The following is a 19,328-nucleotide window of genomic DNA, read 5'->3' as shown; positions in this document are numbered from 1 at the left end:
ATAGTGTGAGACGGTGGCATCTGAAACAATGCTAGTCTTCCCCGTGATTTGAAAGTGTTGTCTGCTGTACGTTTAGCTTCACGGTTCTTTGGTTTCCTCCATTATTTCTGCTTTGATGTCCCTGATGTTGCCAGAAAAGGTCATCGCTGCCCTCTCCCACAGCACAGAGGTGCACACCTAAATCCAATTTTAGCAACCACTACGGGCTCACAGAGTAAGATGTTAGATATTGTAAAGTTAAAAGGTGCTTAATTTGATATTCAGAGCGTTAATATAGCAGCAAACAACTATTTGCTATGTCGAGATATAGTGGAGTAATGACTCCCCGAGCAGATCCCTGTGTGTGTGTTGTTATCTAAGCTTCTATGTTCTTTCTTGCTTGTTTGTGATTTTGAGCGTTCCCCGCATGCCATCTCACGGCCGCCGCTCTGCGCTCTGCAACAACCGCCGTCCGGACTGCGTCCACCCTACGCTTCACTGTTAGCTCTGTCGGCACGTTCGCCGTTGTTTGCACAGTGAGCACTGTTAGCTGCAAGCCTTTGTAATGTTCAGAGCCTTTGAGAGACAATCATGATGTTGTATATAGCACCTTTACAAAGTTGCACATTGCTTTAAGACACGTCTCAGCACACGAGTCTTTTAAAATACGTGTTGCCAACGACACATGACGGAATTCTCATGCGCACATGAAATGACATCATAGATGGCAAACTCTGCCTCTGATGCCATAGGGGGTCATGTGTTATCCTGCTGCCGTGCCTGTCCATCTCTCCATCAAGCAACCCCTCGTGCCAGACAACCACTGAGCAGATAATACAGTCTGTCTCATCCCCACGGTGACCAGATCTTTCCCACACCAGGACGTTGGCCGGCTGTAGATCTGAAGGAGATTGAAACGTTCATTTGCCTCTTGCGTCGAACCATCTGATCCAACCACCGACGTCTTGGTTTGGGAATTAATTAGGACTGTGGAGGCTTCCGACACCACGAAGCGCAGGTGGCTTTAGAAAGCTCTTTGCCATTTTTCACTGTTTGCATCTGTGTGCTTCAAAGGGAACAAGGACACACTGGCAGCGTGTTTTTTGGTCGGAATTCATTTTCAGGAGGAATTTGCTTTCAGGACATCGAGGCCGGCTCCACTATTTCTAATCATCTGTTTGAACGGGAGGCCCTCTCTCCCGTTCGCTCTACCCCCTGCCCTCAATAAGGCAGCCTGCGAGAAAAACAAACAACCCCCTCGCCATGGGAAGGGGAAGCATGCTGGGCAATAGGAGAAATGCGCCCACGTAAACTAGAGAGGAAGAAATCATATGAAAAGGGGCGCTCTCTTCCTCTCCTACTCCCGTCTCTCCCGTCAGCTGCTTACTACCACGACTTGGGCTGAGGAGGCTGAGGAGGAATCTGTGCAGGATTTTTTGGTGGAGGCCTTTCATCTGATGGAGCCGTCACGAAATATCTCCAAGTACTCCGGGGAAAACATGAACATTTCCTGAGTGTGTGTTTGTGTACATGGACTTTGATCAGATTCCTGCCATTCAATCACTCTTCCTCTGATCTCTGCCTGCAAGCTGCATTTCAGGAGCCAAACCTGTGACCTGTCTGAGAGCTGTGAAGTGCAATGCGGACATATGGAGGAGAAGCGTAAATTGATGTCAAGCCTCGAGGGGGTGGGGCAGATGCTAACCAGCAGACGGGGGACAAGGGCAAGGACAATACGAATCACAATCACCGGACCCACAAAGTACAGGCTGATTTGGCAGCATTGGCTCTGAGTGTCACTAGACATTTAGATACAACAGAAGAGTGAAAACTTCACGATGGAAACTAAATATCATTCCACGCCAATTACAAACATGACATAGTAAATAGCAACCATTAGTTTCTCAAAGCGGTCTGCATGGGGCTAGTGAGAGACATACTCTTGAGTGTACACTTTATAGAAAAGATCGTGTCTTTCTTTTACGGTACATTTAGCGTTAACCTCTTTTAGAACGTTATGTATGTTATTGCCATCAGGTCGATATCTAACATCCCTTTCACAGGGTCGTCATTGTTACCAAAATAAGGGGCGAGTAGTTAATCTGTTATTATTCTGAACTGCAATGTGCACAAACGGAAAGATTTGGAGGAGCGGCAAACAGTAACTCAGAGGAGCCTGGATTATGTAAATGTATATATACAGTATTTTATATGTTATTTTAACGGTAAAATATGCAACCAATGTAGGCTACTGCAAACTCTATGCATGCATGCTGCTGAGCCACACATGCATTACACAAGGTTCCTCCAGTTTCTCACAAAGTCAAAAGTGTAAGAATGCAAGTGTTTGAGCTGTTTAAATGAACTGTAAAACAAAGGGGGGGGGGGGGGGACAGTAACGCAATGCTCAAAGGGCCCTAGTTAAGTAGCTGACGGTGCAATAATACACAGGTGCTATCTACATCTAGTCTCGCAGATTAGCAGGGGACCCACTACATTAAATGGAAAAGGGATATAAATATAAAGCCAGAGAGAGAGAGAGAGAGAGAGAGAGAGAGAGAGAGAGAGGTGACTTCTATTAGAGTACATCACCAAACTGTAGTTTACCGTTTGAGCAGAGAAAATACCTCATAACAGCGTTTAGACAGAGAGAACCAACTGTAATACATTTTTGCTTTCAGCAGAGTGTCAGACATTGGAAGTTTTGAACACATCACAACCACACCAATGTCAGTAAAAGCGATGCTGTGAAGTTAAAATGACTTCTCATTTGACCAAATTGACCCTTTGTCGATTGGTCTAGTTCAGGGCCAAACAACCTTTTCTTCTAGGTCACGATTTGGAACACCAGCGCCCTGTCAGAGCAATTATTCGCCGCTTTATGAACAACCTGTGGGGTTCGAGCAGATGTCCAGGATCCCATGTCGGGTCATTAGATTAATTTTCAATCACAGTCATTTCCAATCCCCTTCACCTGCCTGGCCCCACCATTATGGGGCATGGCTGGAATCTAATTTTGTCCTATCGCACAGGAAGAGCATTAGGAGATGCTTATGTTGACGGTGTGCGCCATTGATTTTTACGAGTTGTGCAGGAATCGTGGTTGCGAGCCACTGGGTTGGTGAACACGATCTCTTAGGGGTGTGCGATTCACTGAACATGATCCGTTGCGCAATTGGGTTCAGCACATGGCAACACAACACACAAATATGGGCATTAAAGTACAGTAGAGAGCCTGAATCAAGTGGGGCATCAACTGCTTTACAATAAGTCTCACATCACAGAGCTTGTGTGGTTACAAGTCCCAGTGCTTGATGTTCATCCCTCACTGGTTCAGCTCCAGTTATGTTGTCATCCATCCAAGACCATCACTGTAACCTTGCAAATGGATTATCAGAAACCAATGATTAAATGTTCTCCCGTGGGTCTATGAGCCTTAAATCGTTGGCGTACATCCTATTTCCTCACTGAGCAAGCTTATCTGTCATTTTATTCTACTGTCAAGAGCACATGCGTGTGTGTGTGTGTGTGTGTGGACAGCATTACATTGTTTTTGTCAGCATCCATTCTGCTTTGACCTCCAATGTGTCTCACCTGTTTGCCTGGGCGCTACCTGGTCTACTCTGCTTATCTGCTGAATTTCCACCGCAGGCAAAGTTGGTAATTACTTTCCTTGGCTGCCATCATTTTAAAGCAATCCATCATCATCTGGGGCTCTTTGGCTATACAGAGCCCAGTGATGGTGACAGGCATTGCTAACTGGTTAGCAGCGCAAAGGCTGCCAAAACACAAGCACTCGGCATGCAACTTGATTGAATTCCTCAGGAGCAAAATTACGGCATGCCTCGCCGGAGTGCCCGGCTCGCTCGCTCCCTCTCAATGTGTAGATCTGAATTGAAGGTGGCAAGTCTTAAAGTGCCCAGGAGCCAAGTTGGAAGAAGAACAGTTTAAGATTTAAGGGAAGGAATGAGGTGTACGTCGGTGGTGGTAGCTATGGGGGGAAGAAAAAAAAAAGAAAAATCTGGAGATGGAAGAAACAAATATTTGAAAGAAAGATTACCGTCACAGCTGCACAGAGCCGAGATGTGGAAAAGACAGAGTAAACAAGCTCGGTCTCTGGGGTGGTTGAGGGTGTTGTGGGGGAGAGAGAGAGAGAGAAAACGCCAGCATGAAACAAAACCAAGAGATGAGCAGGAACAGGCGGAGGCAGGAGAAGAAGAAGTAAAAGAAGAAGAAGAAGAAGAAGAAGGACAGAACGAGCAAACGAATGCGGGGCTGCAAAAGGAGGAAAAAAACAGGAAATAAAAGAGGGTAAAATGGAATTTCAAATAGCTGTGGAGAAAGGAATAAAAGCATAAATGAGTGGGTGATGTGTCTGCGAAAGAGGGACAAGATGGAAGTAAAGCTATGTGCGTGCAGCAAACGTGTTTATGTGCGTAGATGCATAAACACATGGCACTAAATGAATACACAGTCGAGCTGTGAGCCTGATGAAAGAAAACAACTCAGATTTTACACGGAGCAAGCTGTCTCACCAGGCTCACTGTATTTAGAACACTAAAATCATATCATATTTTAAATAACGCCTTCTTTCATCACGCAATGGTAAAGGTAAAAGAAAAACAAACATTTGGTTGAGATTGTAAATGGAACACATGTATTGGTAAATAGGTAATGTGGTTACATTTGTGCATTAGTTAGGAATGTGCTACCCGGGGCTCATTAAACCATTTTAATACCTATAATGAATATATTAACAACTCGTTTTTTGAAGTCAGTTTGCGATGCTTGTGCAGCCCACACATCACATCTCAGAGAGCCATATACAGTAACGCTTGTTTGTCTTCACTCACTAAACAATGAGATGTATTCTACACTGGCATCCTCAGCTCCTGTGGGATTTGTCATTGAAATGTGTGTAGAAACCTGCTTCCTATGCACGAGAGTTAAGCCCTTACTCGTTTCTATATGTGTCACATTTCCATGATCAGCACCTTCCAGTTGGACCAGAGGATTAATGGCGTCTTTGGCATTAAATGTCATTTAAAATAATATTCGCTGTTATTTTTGTGACTTGTCTTCTCCAGATGTGACGCGGATTCTTTTCATTTCCGTGAGTAAGAACTGCGGGTTTGTCAGTCAGACGGTGGCGGGGCCGATGTGGATCTCCTCTCCAGGCGGGGGATGAATCATTACAGTGAAATCCACTGCATGTCCAGCCTTTGACTGCTTTGATCAAAGGAGATCCGTAAACGGCGAGGCTGGCTCCAGCTAAATCTGAACAAAGTGTCTCCTAATCCGGTCCTGACAAGGAAATCTACTCATTTTACCGAGCTGCAGACGGAACAAATGAGAAGCTTTCTGAGCCAATTCATGTTTGATTTGACCGAATACACTTATTTGCAAAATAAACAAATAGATAAATAAATACAGCTTCTTTTTCAAGACTATGTGATTTCAAATAAAATCACATATGTTTGATTACATTACCATTTCAAGTGTCTAAATACTGGAACAGAGGAACATTAGGAAGAGGAGATGACTGCAGGATCTTTTAGTATTGTTGACTTATTTCAGCCATCATCCGAGTCGACTCTTGCACATTTACCGGGCGATCACCATGCAGCGAGGTCGCCCTCCTTTTATATAACTTATATATAACCGCTTATGTCACAATGTGCAGACGAGTCACAACCTTCAGCAGCTTCCCTCTGTCCTTCCTCATAATCTCGGCTTGTCTTTCACTGGTGCCAATTTCTTTCATTTGCAAATGAATAAAAAGCGTAAAACCCTAGATGAGTCAGAATGCAACTTTAATTGGATGAATTATTAAATTGGTAATCTGTAGAGGGATTTGAACATTTTCGATGAATAATGTATACTTTTCTGTGCATTCGGCAAATTAAAGTTCTCATTAGAAATCAGCAAGTCACGTAAAAACTGCTGGAGCACTTTTGACTCACGGAGCCTCTTGTTTCTGGATTAGCCTGCTGATGATTTCAGATATGCGACCACACTCTTTTCCTTTGAAGGAATTTGTCCGCAGTTTGCAAAATACATTTATTCGTTTTGTTGCCGAGTGTTGAGATGATACCGTACTTGAGTGAGCAAGCTAAATATTAAATATAACATTAAATATCACAGCCAGGAGACAATGATCTTAGTTTAGCCTCGAGGCTGAAGCAGTGACTTGCTCGTCTGGTGAGCCTGATAACCTTCGTAAAGACAAGACTCTTGGTCATCTTCCTTTAGATAACACAACTTGTCCTTATAACAGGTAAGAAATGATGTGTACATTTGTGAGCTTTAGACAGATGTAGCACAGTGTGGTGGTGCCATTTTAATGCTAAGCAAGAGAACATAGCACTACAGTCTTCTGCTTTATTATCTCCAAGGACCTCTCTTTAAAGTCCTGTTTGTTTGTTTGTCTGTTAATTTGCAGGATATCTAATAACTACACGAGATGTTTCAATAAAATGAGTTCGACTATGAGCTGAAGAAGAACTGTTGTGTTGTTGTGGATAGAACCAACATGTATTGATGCTACCTGCTCTTACAGCCCAACCATCACCACAGTATGCGTTATTATGAATCCAAATGCTTTTTTCTTGGCAAGACCCGCCCCCGCATCGCATTCAAGCGACAGGATTGGCCGGGCGTCGATGCTCGATGAGGTATCGTGTCTCTAACTACTCGAGAGGTCGATGCCGAACCTCCACCGACCCTCTCTGCCTGCATACCTCATGCAATCCTGCGGGGAGAGAGTAAGTCTAGGAACATGCATGCACTGTCATTGCTTTCCAGTATCTGTTCTGTTCAGTGGCCATTAGTGCACACGTTGTGTATGTGTGTGTGTGTGTGTGTGTGTGTGTGTGTATGCACTTGTTGGAGCTGAAGCTACTTGAAACCTTAATTTAAAGTAGACTTGCTGCTGATCTTATGGACACTCCGCACTTAAACTAAGCTAATCTCTGCTTTCAGCATACTACACACACATACAGGTTGCACACAAGTACAATTCAAAATCCAGATTAAAGTGCATTAAAGGATTTTTCCTTCAATATGACATTCAGGACACATTTTTACTATTTGAAATCAACTTTTCAAAGGCCACCCGTTACTGCCCCCCCCCCCCCTTCTACCGCCGGCTTCTATCTTCCTCGTGTCCTCAGCCCTACAGTGAAATGAACTGCCATGGTTAATTCTCAAACTGATCGCTCTCCTTCTGTCTCCACAGAGGGGGAAAGCGAGGACTGAGAGACGGGTGGGGGGGGGGGGGCTGGGTCGAGAGACATAGATGGAGAGAGGGAAAACGAGAGAGACAGAACCACCCCAGAAGGCTGAGTTAGCTGTGACAGAGAGTGATGCCCACTTCCCCTCCTTCTATCTCCGCCATCCTTTTCTCTCTTCATCACTTTTTTAAACCCTCTTCTTCTTCCTCGTGCCATTGTCAGACCAAATACCCCCCCCCCCCCCCACCCCCCCCACCCCTCCTCTCCCTAACTCCACACCCCCTCCGGATGATGATTCATCGATCTCCTTATCGCATCAGACGTCTTGATGGGCATAGTAAAAAGAAATTAAATCTTAATTAAATTTTCATCTTTGACAAATTTGTCTCCGAAGACCTGCCATATGCTCACTGGGTTTGGGGGAAAACATTGAGAGGGAAGGACACTTTCAGAATTAGAGTTGAATGGACTTGAAAATTACAAAACAGCACAAGGTGCATTTTTCTGTCAGCCTCGTGCATTCTTTTCTATTCAGGGGGGATCGCATTGCATTCTTATAGATTTTTCACAGCGTTATTACATTATGGATTTGTTCCCCTCCAAGACAAAGTATAATAATGCACTTTATACTAAGACTGTTTTTCATCACTCGCAGGGCAAAGGGAGTATGGGTGTGTGTGTCCCTGTGCAGTAGTTCTGAATGTGTGTGTGTGTGAATGCTTTGAGGAGTGGAGGTCTGGATGAGCACCTGTGTGTGTGTGTGTGTGTGTGTGTGTGTGTGTCTGTGTGTGTGTGTCACCTTTTTTAATAATGTGCTGTCAATCTGGGCTCTGGGAATGGCCATTTCACTAACCCTTCCTAAGTCTCATAAACGCGGATCCTCTGGGAGGGAGAATAAGTCAAGGCCAAGAGTCCTCGAGCACCGCAGAGAAAGGCAGAAATCACAGCGGATGCAATAAAGGGACTGGGCAGGATAAAACTTGGGCTTTCGAACGCCAGCACACTTGAACTTATAGCACTGCTACTCTTCTCCCCACTGCTGCTGCAACTTGTTCTCATACGCAGGACTCAGGACCGCTCGGCGTCGCAAAAGTTTAGGTAACAAAACTACTTCTCAGGCTTCGGCTCCGGTTGAAATTAGTATTTGTTACGTAATTTAAAGCCTGATAAATTTGAAATTAAGAACTTATCTATTTTCTCCACATGACGAAACATTACAAGGGCTGAGCCGGCGGCTTGCAGCTAACGGTGCTAACAGCGCTAACGGTAACAGTGTTTACCCGAGGGCTAAAAGGAAAGTTGGGCGCTACGCTTCAGCGACGAGGCCGTCAGTCGGGACGGCGTTATCAGCTGTAACCGCCGTATGAGATCAGTGCAGGGCGGCGGCCGTGTGAGCTAGCATGTGGGGCACGCTCACGTGCACTAACATGCACTACATTGAGAGGCCCGGGAACGTCAACAAAGCGGGGAGAAGCTCGGATTATAACACAAACAGAAGGAGAGCGACATCATACTCGGCTCACTTCAGTGCCACTAAACTAGCGTGTGTAGGGAGCCCTGTGTGACACGGTGTCCTTGTTTTGTTCATACCCCAGGAAGAGCAGCTGTTGTGTTTTTCTACTGGGGATCCAAATAAATAATGAACAGCAAGACTTTGGGTGTGTATTGGAGAGAGAGAACCTTGTGACAAAAAAAAAGAGGAAATGGAGAACATAATAGATGCCAAACGTTGCATGGCTCGTCAAAAGCGTTTCTTTCCTTCCTCGAGTCAAAGCAAGTTTACCTGTAAAGCCCGAAATTAAGAAGGAAGGGCCTCATGCAAGTCTAATTTTGTTAAATCTACCTTCTTTCCATTATTATTATTATTTCCAGTCAAATTCAGCACCCATCTTAACAGCACACAGTTGTCATAAATTGCTCGCCAAATGTTCATGAGTGAGTGTAAACACAGCATAAACGCTCCTCTATTGCCACATAAGGGTCCTACGCTGGCAGGCATCAGCAGACAAAACACCGAACATATTCTGTGGACCCAAAAGAAATACTAATACAGGTTTATCAATTGCATGTACCACTGAAGAACAATTCTGTTCATACGAGTGGTTCTTGCAGACGTACGGACGGACAATCTCTCTGTCGCGGAGGCATTAAAAGGCAGGAGAATAAGACATGTCCCTCACAGTTTACATGCTGCAGCATGTCTGTAATATCACAGTTTGTCCAACCACAAACCTTCAGGATTGCAGTACAGATTGAGTCAGGAGAATAGAAGGAAATCACTACAGTTGTTAGTTTCATCAACGCAATGCTTATGTCTTTGTGTCTGCGGTTCACTTTCCCTTAAATACACATAAAATCAAACTTGCAATTGAAAGAGTGAACTGTACTGAACTGAACCATGACCCCGCACACCCAGTTTGTACATACAGAGGAGAGAGAGTGCATGGTCCTTTCAGTCAAAGCACTGCCGTGATGTCGTGGGTGTTTTGTAAAGGATAGGAAGACGGTAACGATGAGTGAAGTCAGACACAGGTTATCTGCTGCTGCTGCCTCTTCTTACACTTGTATTGATGTGCAGGTCAGGTAGGAGGACTCAGTGCCTCACAGGTGCAGTAAACCCACTGCACCTACAGCACACTGCAAAATGCATTAGTAATACATTTGCAGTTTTTGTGCATATTTAGTTGCAAATATGGGGCTTTCCCTTGTATGAGCACTCGTTTTAGACACTGTACTTCAGAGTGTAGTGTTGATATATTTAGCGACTGTGCTGTTGTTGTACAACTATCACTCTCAGCGACTTACAGTGCGACGCGCCGACTCTGCTCTCTTTGCTAACGCAGGTTGTGCCCACATTCGCCATTATTTGACACAATTTAGCAAATTGAATTCCAGCTGCTATTGAGAGGATTTACATGTCAAAACATCCCCGTTTCAGAAGGCTATAATCGCAAAACATCGGACTACAGAACAGAGAAGAACACCCTGTTCACGCGGTACACTGCGTTTACAGTTTTCGACACATTTGTTTCCACAGGACTTGATAAAGTCTCCCCACTGGCTTTGCTTCTCATTAAAACATTGTTAATTGCTTCACATTGCTTTGAAAGCTCACAACTCAACATCTCACTATTAACGTGGCATATGTGACACACAGGATGCTGGTAATTGGGTTTTTTAACTACCACTTCGCCTTTGCTATTTTGATTTAACATTTTCATGGGAAATCTCCAAAGGTTTGCGCTTGTAAGACCGATACTAACACCTGCTGTGTCACGCGACCCGTCCTTTTAATTACTCAGCTTGTGTTTGGTGAGTTTGTGTGTGTGTGTGTGTGTGTGTGTGTGTGTACTCACAGATATTAGCTGTGCCCTTGGGAATGGGCAGGTAGGAGCCAGCGCTCCACGCTCGCCCCTGGTAACTCTTCTTGCAGCGGCCACAGTCGGGCCCAGTGGTGTTGTGTTCACACTCGCAGCTCAACTTCTCTTTGTCATATACACAGCTGTTGGCGTGAAGGTTGCACTTGCACCTGTCAAAGAGGGAGAAGGGTGGTTGGGGGGAGGGGGGGGGGGGGGGGGGGGGGTTGAAAAAGGACAACCGCGTCAACATGAGTGAAATTTTCTGGCTCTGAATGAATTATTTTGTTGGACAATGCGGCTGAAGGGCAGCGTGTCCTTGACTAGCGGTGGCATTGAAACACAGTCAGAGCGGCTGAAACAGTTGCTTCTTCAACTTCAAGAGGAGCCGGTTCAAGGGAGGCAGGCGGTTGCACGAACAAATCTGGCATCATTATTTCCTCCCTTGTCTTACCCCCCCTCCCCCCCCCCTTCCCCCCTCCCCCCACTCGGGAAGGTAGTTCAGTTTTAATTGTCCCACTAGAGGATGCATAATTGCAGTAAGGTCACAGTTGATGGGCGGAGGGAAGATCAGGAGGGAGAGAGGGACAAAGAGGAAAACAAGCCAAGTTAAATTGTGGAACAAGCGCTGGGAGAAGGAAGGCACTCAGGCTTTTAGCCCCGCGATGCGATGGAATAGCAACAGCGCGGCTACGTTCGCTGTGACAAATTAATATGAGATGAGATCTCCGAAGCGTACTTTCAGTACGGACAGAGGGACTCCCTTAAGGTGCACTAAATCCTCCCTCACATCCTGCTCACCACAACCTGCATTTAACAGGAAACTCAGCAAATTCATTTTCTGCTGTGGCTAGATGTGCATCGAGGGGATATCTATCTGTTCAATTCATTTATGATCCTCACGCAGCATAAAGTACTCAGAGGAATATGGAGAATTGTAAGAGCTCTTTTTGTACAACATCGCAAATCAACAAATTCTCAGAAACCAACTCATCAAATACCGACACCGGGTCAGCGGCCCTGTGGCTCACACCACGGCGCTCTAGCTGCTCCTCTAACGTCAGTCTCTTTCCAAAATAAACTTAAACTAATAAACTTAGTTTATAGGTTTACTTGGGCTATAAAACGGCGTGGTTAGGCTTAGGAAAAAGTCGTGGTATTGGTTCAAATAAGTACTTTTGTTATATTAGATATTAGTCAATAGAATAATAATCATCAGTACATGAACGATTAAATGATGTCTAGATGTTCAGGTCCTGCTCTGTGATCGTGCTGGTGTCCTACGACTAGAGAGTTGAGACTAGAAGCTGACTGGACCCTCTGATGTGTTCCGATGCTCCCGAAACATCAGGACAAAGGTTGATTCTCAAAGATAACCCAAAGCGCACCGTGAGTCATGATACGGTGCCAAATGCCAACACTTGCTGCAACTCACAACAAAAACTGGCAATCTGACTTCTGCCACGCATGAGTCATCCTAAAAATTACGCAGCAGCAGCAGCTTTGTTTATTTTAAGATAAAATGCTGAGAGGCCGACCAAATAAAAAAACATGTTTTTATGGTAAAAAAAAACAAAACTGGCAGCTATGGTTGCTAGAATTGAACAGGAATACATACGGTAGATCTTTGTCTACCATTACAGTACAATGATATTAGTACCACTGATTTTAAGGTCATTGTTGTTTTTAAATCCAGGTTGATGAAATGTAAAAGAGACAGCGCTCTTTAAAACCACTCTATGATCACGAGTGCACTTTGTGTGCTTTTTGGAATATCATTATTTTTTTTCATGCTAATCAGCGCATTTGCTCTGATTTGGGGCATGCCGTATAAGGAGGAAGTAGCTTTATGAAGCATAAGGTATGCAGAAGTAACGAGGCTACACCTGCTACTTCATCCTGCCAGATACATTTTTAATCAGCACTTCATATCTCATGCTGCTCATGTCATTTCCAGGTTGTAGCTGCAGGATGTGAACAGTAACACGGCTCACACACTCACTACTGTACGGCCTTCTGTATTTATTTAACCAGAGAAGTCCCTTTGAGATACAAGATGTCTTCTGCCAGGACGTCCTGGTCAAGATGGGCAGCAGGTAAAAGTTATTTTAAATACGCGAGTACCAGTACAAACAGGGATGAAAAGAAACATCACAAAGAAAAACAACAACATACAGGCACTAGCATATAGTAGTACTTTCAAAGAAATAGGAGCGGAAACTCGTTTTCATTGGAGTCTCTCAAGGAATCCACTTTGAGGAGCTCCACTGTGACATCCTCTCGTACACAGGACTAAATCTTCAGCAGCTTTCATAGTAATAGTCGACACTGAGACGTACTGTAGTGGAATTGATTGAGAAAAAGTGGCCGGAGTTGAGTCTGTGTCCATTAGTGGTTAAAAATCAAGCCAAGAGCAGAATGGAGTCCCCGTTCAAAGAGCTTTCTTTCCTTCTGTGTTATAAAACGTCTGCCTTTTTACTGTGTGTGTGTGTGTGTGTGTGTGTGTAAGAGAGACAGAGAGAGTAGTGGGTAGAGGATGTGGTGAGAAACGACTTCACACGGAGCCCTTTGTGGTTTAACCTTCAGCTTCTTTTAACATCGGCAACATTTTAATCAGTATCCAGAAACGATAGCGCCGGCGGCATAATGATGGAGACCGCCAGAGAGGCCCTTAGGGTCTCATATCCACCAGTGTTGTTTTGCTGCCAATCAGCAGTGGCTCCTGAACGTGGACACCAGGGGGGACGCTGCCTTACTGCTGCACCAGCAAACTACAGCTTCAGAGCCGGAGCCGAGTAAACGTGTATTCAACAGCATTTTAATAGCAAATTTCCTCCGGGGTTCCGTTGTGTCTTCATTTCCTGTTGGGCCCGCTTCGCTTTGAAAGCTTCGTGGGCGGTCTCCTCCTGACTTCCCATCAGCCTTTGTATCATTCTCTTCTCCATCCACCTAATCGTCTGTCACTGTTAACTCACAGGATCTCCTGTTAATAAATATTCATGAGGCTAAAGGCATCTTTGTTTTTGTGTGGTGCTCTCAAAGTGATATTGCTTGAGGCATTATTGAGAGAGCCCCGCCACCGCCTGTGAGCTAAAGGTCCTGATATGTATTCATAAAATTACCCATGAGGCAATGAGCTGAAATTGCTAGAATGGCAAAAAAAAAGAAAAAATGAGAGAGTGGAAAAAAAAAGTTTTGATTCGATGTTGTCTGGCGGAAGGCAGCAAACATTCTCATATCGGACAAGAGTTTAAAGTTCTCCTTGAAATGTGGGAGACAGATGATATTGTTGGGCTCAAATGTATTTGTTGTTCTTCATCCCGGTGGAAACGCGAGGCCGTTGAGACTTCAGCTTACCTGGAGCGGTGACCTCTGCAGTAATGGGATTCTGATTGACACCATGGGTGCAGACGGCATATTGAGCCTTTCCTTCTGATGAGGCCGGCAACAAAAAACAGAGCGACACAATGTCCTGTTTCTCAGAGAAAGAATTCCTCTCAATCACTCCAGCCATTATCTACATGATTCCATTCAGCCGAGTTCATTCCCCGGCATTGCTCCATTTCGCTCACTGCGGCTTCAAAGCCAAGAGTATCAGCCACTAATTGATAGTAATTATCCATAATCCAAGCCTACAACATCCCCGACGCACAAAGCTGCTGATCCCAACAAATTGAGCAGACTAAACTCAACATGGTCCTTAAGTGGGTTAACTAAGTGAAGCAATTAAATTTCAATCTAACGCCCAGGTGTTTTCATACGCGAGCCAATTGGGTCGAACACTTTGTTCATAAACACTTTTTTTTTTTAAGCTGGTGGAGGGCGGGCGGTTCAGAGAACAGGCAGAATGATGAAAATGAAATAGAAACACAAGGAGTGGCTGTTAAAAAGGCCTTGAGGTGTGTTTGTGAGTGTGTGTGTGTGTGTGTGTCTGTGTGTGTGAGACATACACAAAATGAAATTGAATGTACAATATATTTCCCCCACCTGATCTCCCCAAACTGTCCCCAAATGGAAGGCGAGTCCTGACAATGTGACTGTGTACACAGATTTGTGTCCCCGCAAGATGGGTAAAACACACCTACTCACACACGCACGCACACACACACACACACACACACCTCTCTAGCGATATATAGCGCTTACCCATTGACATGTAGCTTGCAGCTGACGTCTGTATTGGCTTAAAACAGATCAGCCTGTCTGCTAACGTGTTACCTGCTAATTGCCTCCTCTACCTCTCTCCCCCTCGCCGGGCCCGCGGTGCATTGTGGGAAGTGGAAGGAGAGCGATGTCTGCACCAGCTCTCCCGGGGATGGATCTCAGACCCCAAACTCCCCCTAATTATACCCTTCTTTGCCAGCCCTCCTTCTCCTCTCTCTGGAAAGTGGGCAGTTAGAGAAAAGCGGAGGCTGTGAGAAAATCACAGCACAATTTCTGCATTAGTCCTCTCTTCAATGTTTTCTTTCCACTTAAAGGTTCGAGAAAAACATTTACAGAGCTACTGCATGAAGAGACATCTTATTTACTGCACACATGTGCAGTTCAACTTATATAAGATTACAGATACTGCTGAAGAATTGACATGCATCATTTACTCAGTAAACAGTTCAGCGTATCTATAGCTTAGCACCGTCAACAGTTGGTTCATACGGGAACATGTCAATCCTTTAATAAAATATTTGAATGATTGTTTCGGCGAGTTGATGAGTCAGTTCTTGTTTCAATTATATGTTACTCACAATATTTCATTATAAATCTAAAAGATAATCCTGCAAAACTAAACGTGTAAACATCTCCTGTTCCCCGCGTTGAGGTAAATGTGCCGTCTGCCGGCATCAATCCGTCCGGGCCGTCCATCTATCGAGTCCTCAGCATTACTAATGTATGCAGTCGGACATGCTATCCAAGCAGGAGTCAATCAGGAGGTCTTTACTGCCTGTGACATGCCAAGCCTGCTCAATAGAATCGACATGCTGGGCCTCACTGATACTGCTCTCAGCTAAAGACTATTGGCTGCGGACCCGGCGACAGAAAGTGCACTGCAGAGGAGAGAGAGAGACAGAGAGAGAGAGAGAGAGAGAGAGAGAGAGAGAGAGAGAGAGAGAGAGAGAGAGAGAGAGAGAGAGAGAGAGAGAGCTCCATCACCGGGAGCATGCTGCCATACAGATTCAAGGCGAGGCCAGGTGGAGAAGAGATATTAAGAGATCTTGTCATTTCATAAGTGACACCACTGACTGGAGACCTTAAAGGAAGTAACTCCCCAAAGATCCTGCAACATTGATCCGCTTGGGTCGGTAGACTGCGAGAGGTTAGACTGCATTTGACCTCTCTCTGTGTGTGTGTGAGAGAGAGAGAGAGAGCGAGAGAGAGAGAGAGAGACAGAGAGAGAGAGAGAGTAATGTAGCAGCATTAAACATTTGCCGCCTCACCCACAGTCACACATTTTCAAATGAATCTAACATTTTTGTAGAAACAAGTTTACATTTTATTGTGTTGCATGTCGTGTTTTAAATTTTAATTGTATTTTTTATTGTGAATAAAACACAGATACAAAAAGTACAATACTGGTGTCACTCTGTGACTGACACGCAATCTCAGGGAAGAGCAGTGAACTAAACCAGGGCTGGTAATGCTGAGAAACTCCCAAAAGTAAGCTAGATTCTTAAAAGTATTCACCCGAACATCCCAACACTGACAGCCGGTCCCTTCGGGCCTAACTCCAAAGCCACTCTCCCAAAATGATCGTTATGAACACAAATATATAATGCACATATAGAAACTCACAGCTGTCAAGCTAGAAGGCAGGTCCAATCATTACATTTGGGCCGACATGATTGGACGCCTTATCACGGTCATTTGATTTATTGCTGTTGGGATGTTATGAGAATTTAAACAAATATAACAAAGATATTTCTGTTTTAGAGTTTACCAACTCTAGTTCTAAACTGTCTACTGTTATCTAGTTGCTGCTTGCTGATGTCACCGACCATTAAAACTTGGCAACCTTCTTCCTTGTTACATAATCCCGACGTCTGGAGCAGACATCTCCCATGGCTGCGACCACCGGGGGCCAGAATCCGAAACCAGGGTGGGACCCAAAGAGCAGGTGTAATTACACAAAATGTTGGCAGCTTCCCAGCTAGCAGGGAAGTTAACTCTTAGCATCACTGTCCCCTCTTAAACCCTGGGCGAGGGTTAAAGTAGCTTGGGTGGTAACAGTGTTCACCGTTAGCGGCTGCATGGTGATTAATAAGAGAGGCATGAGATGGAAAGAAATGCTTGAAGACGTATACGCAACAGAGATGAGTATCTAGAAAGAGAAGAACTTGGTTTGTGTGTGTTTACATCTGAGCAAGATTTGTGGCAGTTTTTAAGCACATAACTTTTGTGCAGCCAAATGAACAGAAAGACCACACCCACCACAATATTGCATGTTTGGGTTAATGTAATATGTACGCGTCGTTCAGACTGTAAATCATGGGAGGAAAAAGGAAAATTAGGCAAATGTCACTGAAAGTGATTTATTGTTGCAGGTTGACCATTGAATTTATGATTTAACATCTATTTCATTCAGACTTATGAGAGAGAGAGAGAGAAAGGGGGATTAAAAAGAGAAAGATTGGAGAAACTAGTGTGACAGAATATGGTAGCAGAGTAAAAGGCCTTTATTACTGAGAGCACTTTACGGGAGCTGTCCGTTCAGCACCACAAACCACAACACAAGCAAACAGACCAACAATGCATCACAGTAAGTAAGTAAAAAAAATGTGGTGTTGTGTTTTATTCAAATTAGTTTTATTCAAGGATAAGCCCCCTGAGATGCACTATGTGGTTTTTAAAGGGGGGGGGGGTCCTCAGACAAAGCCAAAATGAGTTTATAGAATATTCGGTAAACCCTTCAGCTGGCAAAGTGACAGAGAAGCAGCACGGCTAACAAATGGCCTGTTTGCATTAATGTACTGGAGGGCAGTTTTAAGTATGAATGAAAAATATGACGGATGGGAATTTTATACAAATGGTCATTGAAATTGATTCATCATGGCAGATGTATTTGTGGTTTAACATCTGGGAAAAAAGGTGTAAAAATGGAATATAGTTGTTTTATTGGGCAGAGAGAGAAAGAGGAACATTAGAGACTATTGCCCTGCTCAGCATCAACGCTTCAGTTATATAAACCAGCTATATTGCAAAGAAATCATCTGAGAGACAGAAACAAACACGACTGCAGCAAAAGATGCAAAGATATAGTGCAGTCTATGGGAGCTGTCTGTTCAGCAGCAGAAGCCAGCAAAGCTTAACAGCAGTCTGCTTTGCTTTTTTCAGCATCTTTCTCCAACCAAGGACACAAAAATGTGTTCTGAAAAAAATCTTTGAAATGTAGGGATCACAAAAAAACTTTCACATATTTTAATTGTTTTAATTCAAGGAAGCCTTTTCAATTCAACTACTGACCTTTTTTCTGAATGCTATTGAACAGTACGGTAGAATACGGCAGTGATAACAGTGAGACAAAATATCCTGAATATGTGCATAAAATAAATAAATTGCATAAAGCAGAGAGAAAAAGTCTCTCCTTTCCACAGGATCTTGAAAAATTTAAATAACAAATTATGTTTTTTAAACTGATATTTCAGTTTCAGCAGCAGAAAGCATTATTTTGCTCAGTATCCTCCCAAACATACTAATATTTTAAAGTAATCATTAATATCATCATCATATCAAGTCCAGTTTTTTAGACTACTGATGGCTGGCATCATTCGTAGACCTACATATATTGAACTTTGCTCAGACTCGCCATCATCGAGCATCATAATCACGATCATCTCGGCCATCCGCCAACATCACCACCGATCACCACGATCGTGCTCAAGTTGCACGACCTCGCAAAGAGCAGACGGTCTGGAAAATTCAGAGCAGCACTTTTCCTTTGTGTGATTGGTATTCTTCCCCCTCTTTTGTCAGGTGCATCTCTATTGTATGCGCCTGTTCTGCTCGAAGGCTAAAGCGTCCGTCGGCTGGCCGTACATAATGAGCGTCTGCATTCACCGGCCCTCCCCAAAAGAGAGCTCGCTCACAATCGCTTTTCATGACTCAATGATCCCATTATTGAGCGCTTTTTATTCATCACTCCCTGTCGTCTTCAGATCAGAATCAAATATCTCGCTCGGGGAGCTTTGGGATCTCACCGCATCCACGATGTCACCGCACGTGTGTGTGTGTGTGTGTGTGTTGGTATGTTTGTGTGCACACAAGGTGGATTAAACAAACAGGAACAGTACGATGACGCTTTCAACACTTCTCCGTCTGCTAGAAATATCTGTTTCAGCTTATGAGTGTGGAAATACTGCCATATGGTGTTTTCTTCTCTTCTAATGCCGCTCATGCTGGTATGGTGAGCTCAGTAGGATGTCTGACTGATGGGGGGGGGGGGGCAACTCTTTTTTGTGTGGTAATTTTGATTATGTATTACTTTACCACTCATCTTCTTTCTCTTGGGTCAAGGTGAGCCCTTCAGGTACCCTTGAATTGATTTTTTAGCTGATTAGCACATGAGTTCTCAGGTCTTACATGTGCTATTTTCACATCAATAAGTCATGAGCACATTGATTTTAAGATCATAGCTAAGAACTCTGTCACCCTTTTTTGGCCTCGACACAGTATTTTCTATCTACTGTGTTGCTTTATGGCACAGAAGGAGAATTCTTTAAGGCACAGAACAGGTAAGCCTTTTGCCAAACAATAACGTCGGTATCGGACG

General features: G+C 44.1%; 1 protein-coding gene across 1 annotated transcript in view; it reads right to left on the bottom strand.

The window, feature by feature from the left end:
• ntng1a (netrin g1a) overlaps positions 1–19,328 on the bottom strand; it is a gene marked incomplete at both ends in the record, with an annotated part of 80,659 nt that overhangs the window by 16,002 nt on the left and 45,329 nt on the right. Inside the window, one exon of the mRNA XM_079181766.1 lies at positions 10,564–10,740. Within this exon, the coding sequence (XP_079037892.1) occupies positions 10,564–10,740 (177 nt within the window). The remainder of the gene's footprint in view (positions 1–10,563; positions 10,741–19,328) is intronic.

The sequence above is a fragment of the Pholis gunnellus genome (genome assembly GCF_910591455.1).
Source record: "Pholis gunnellus genome assembly, chromosome: 20".
Taxonomy (NCBI): Eukaryota; Metazoa; Chordata; class Actinopteri; order Perciformes; family Pholidae; genus Pholis; species Pholis gunnellus.
This window is presented reverse-complemented; position numbering and strand designations above follow the sequence as displayed.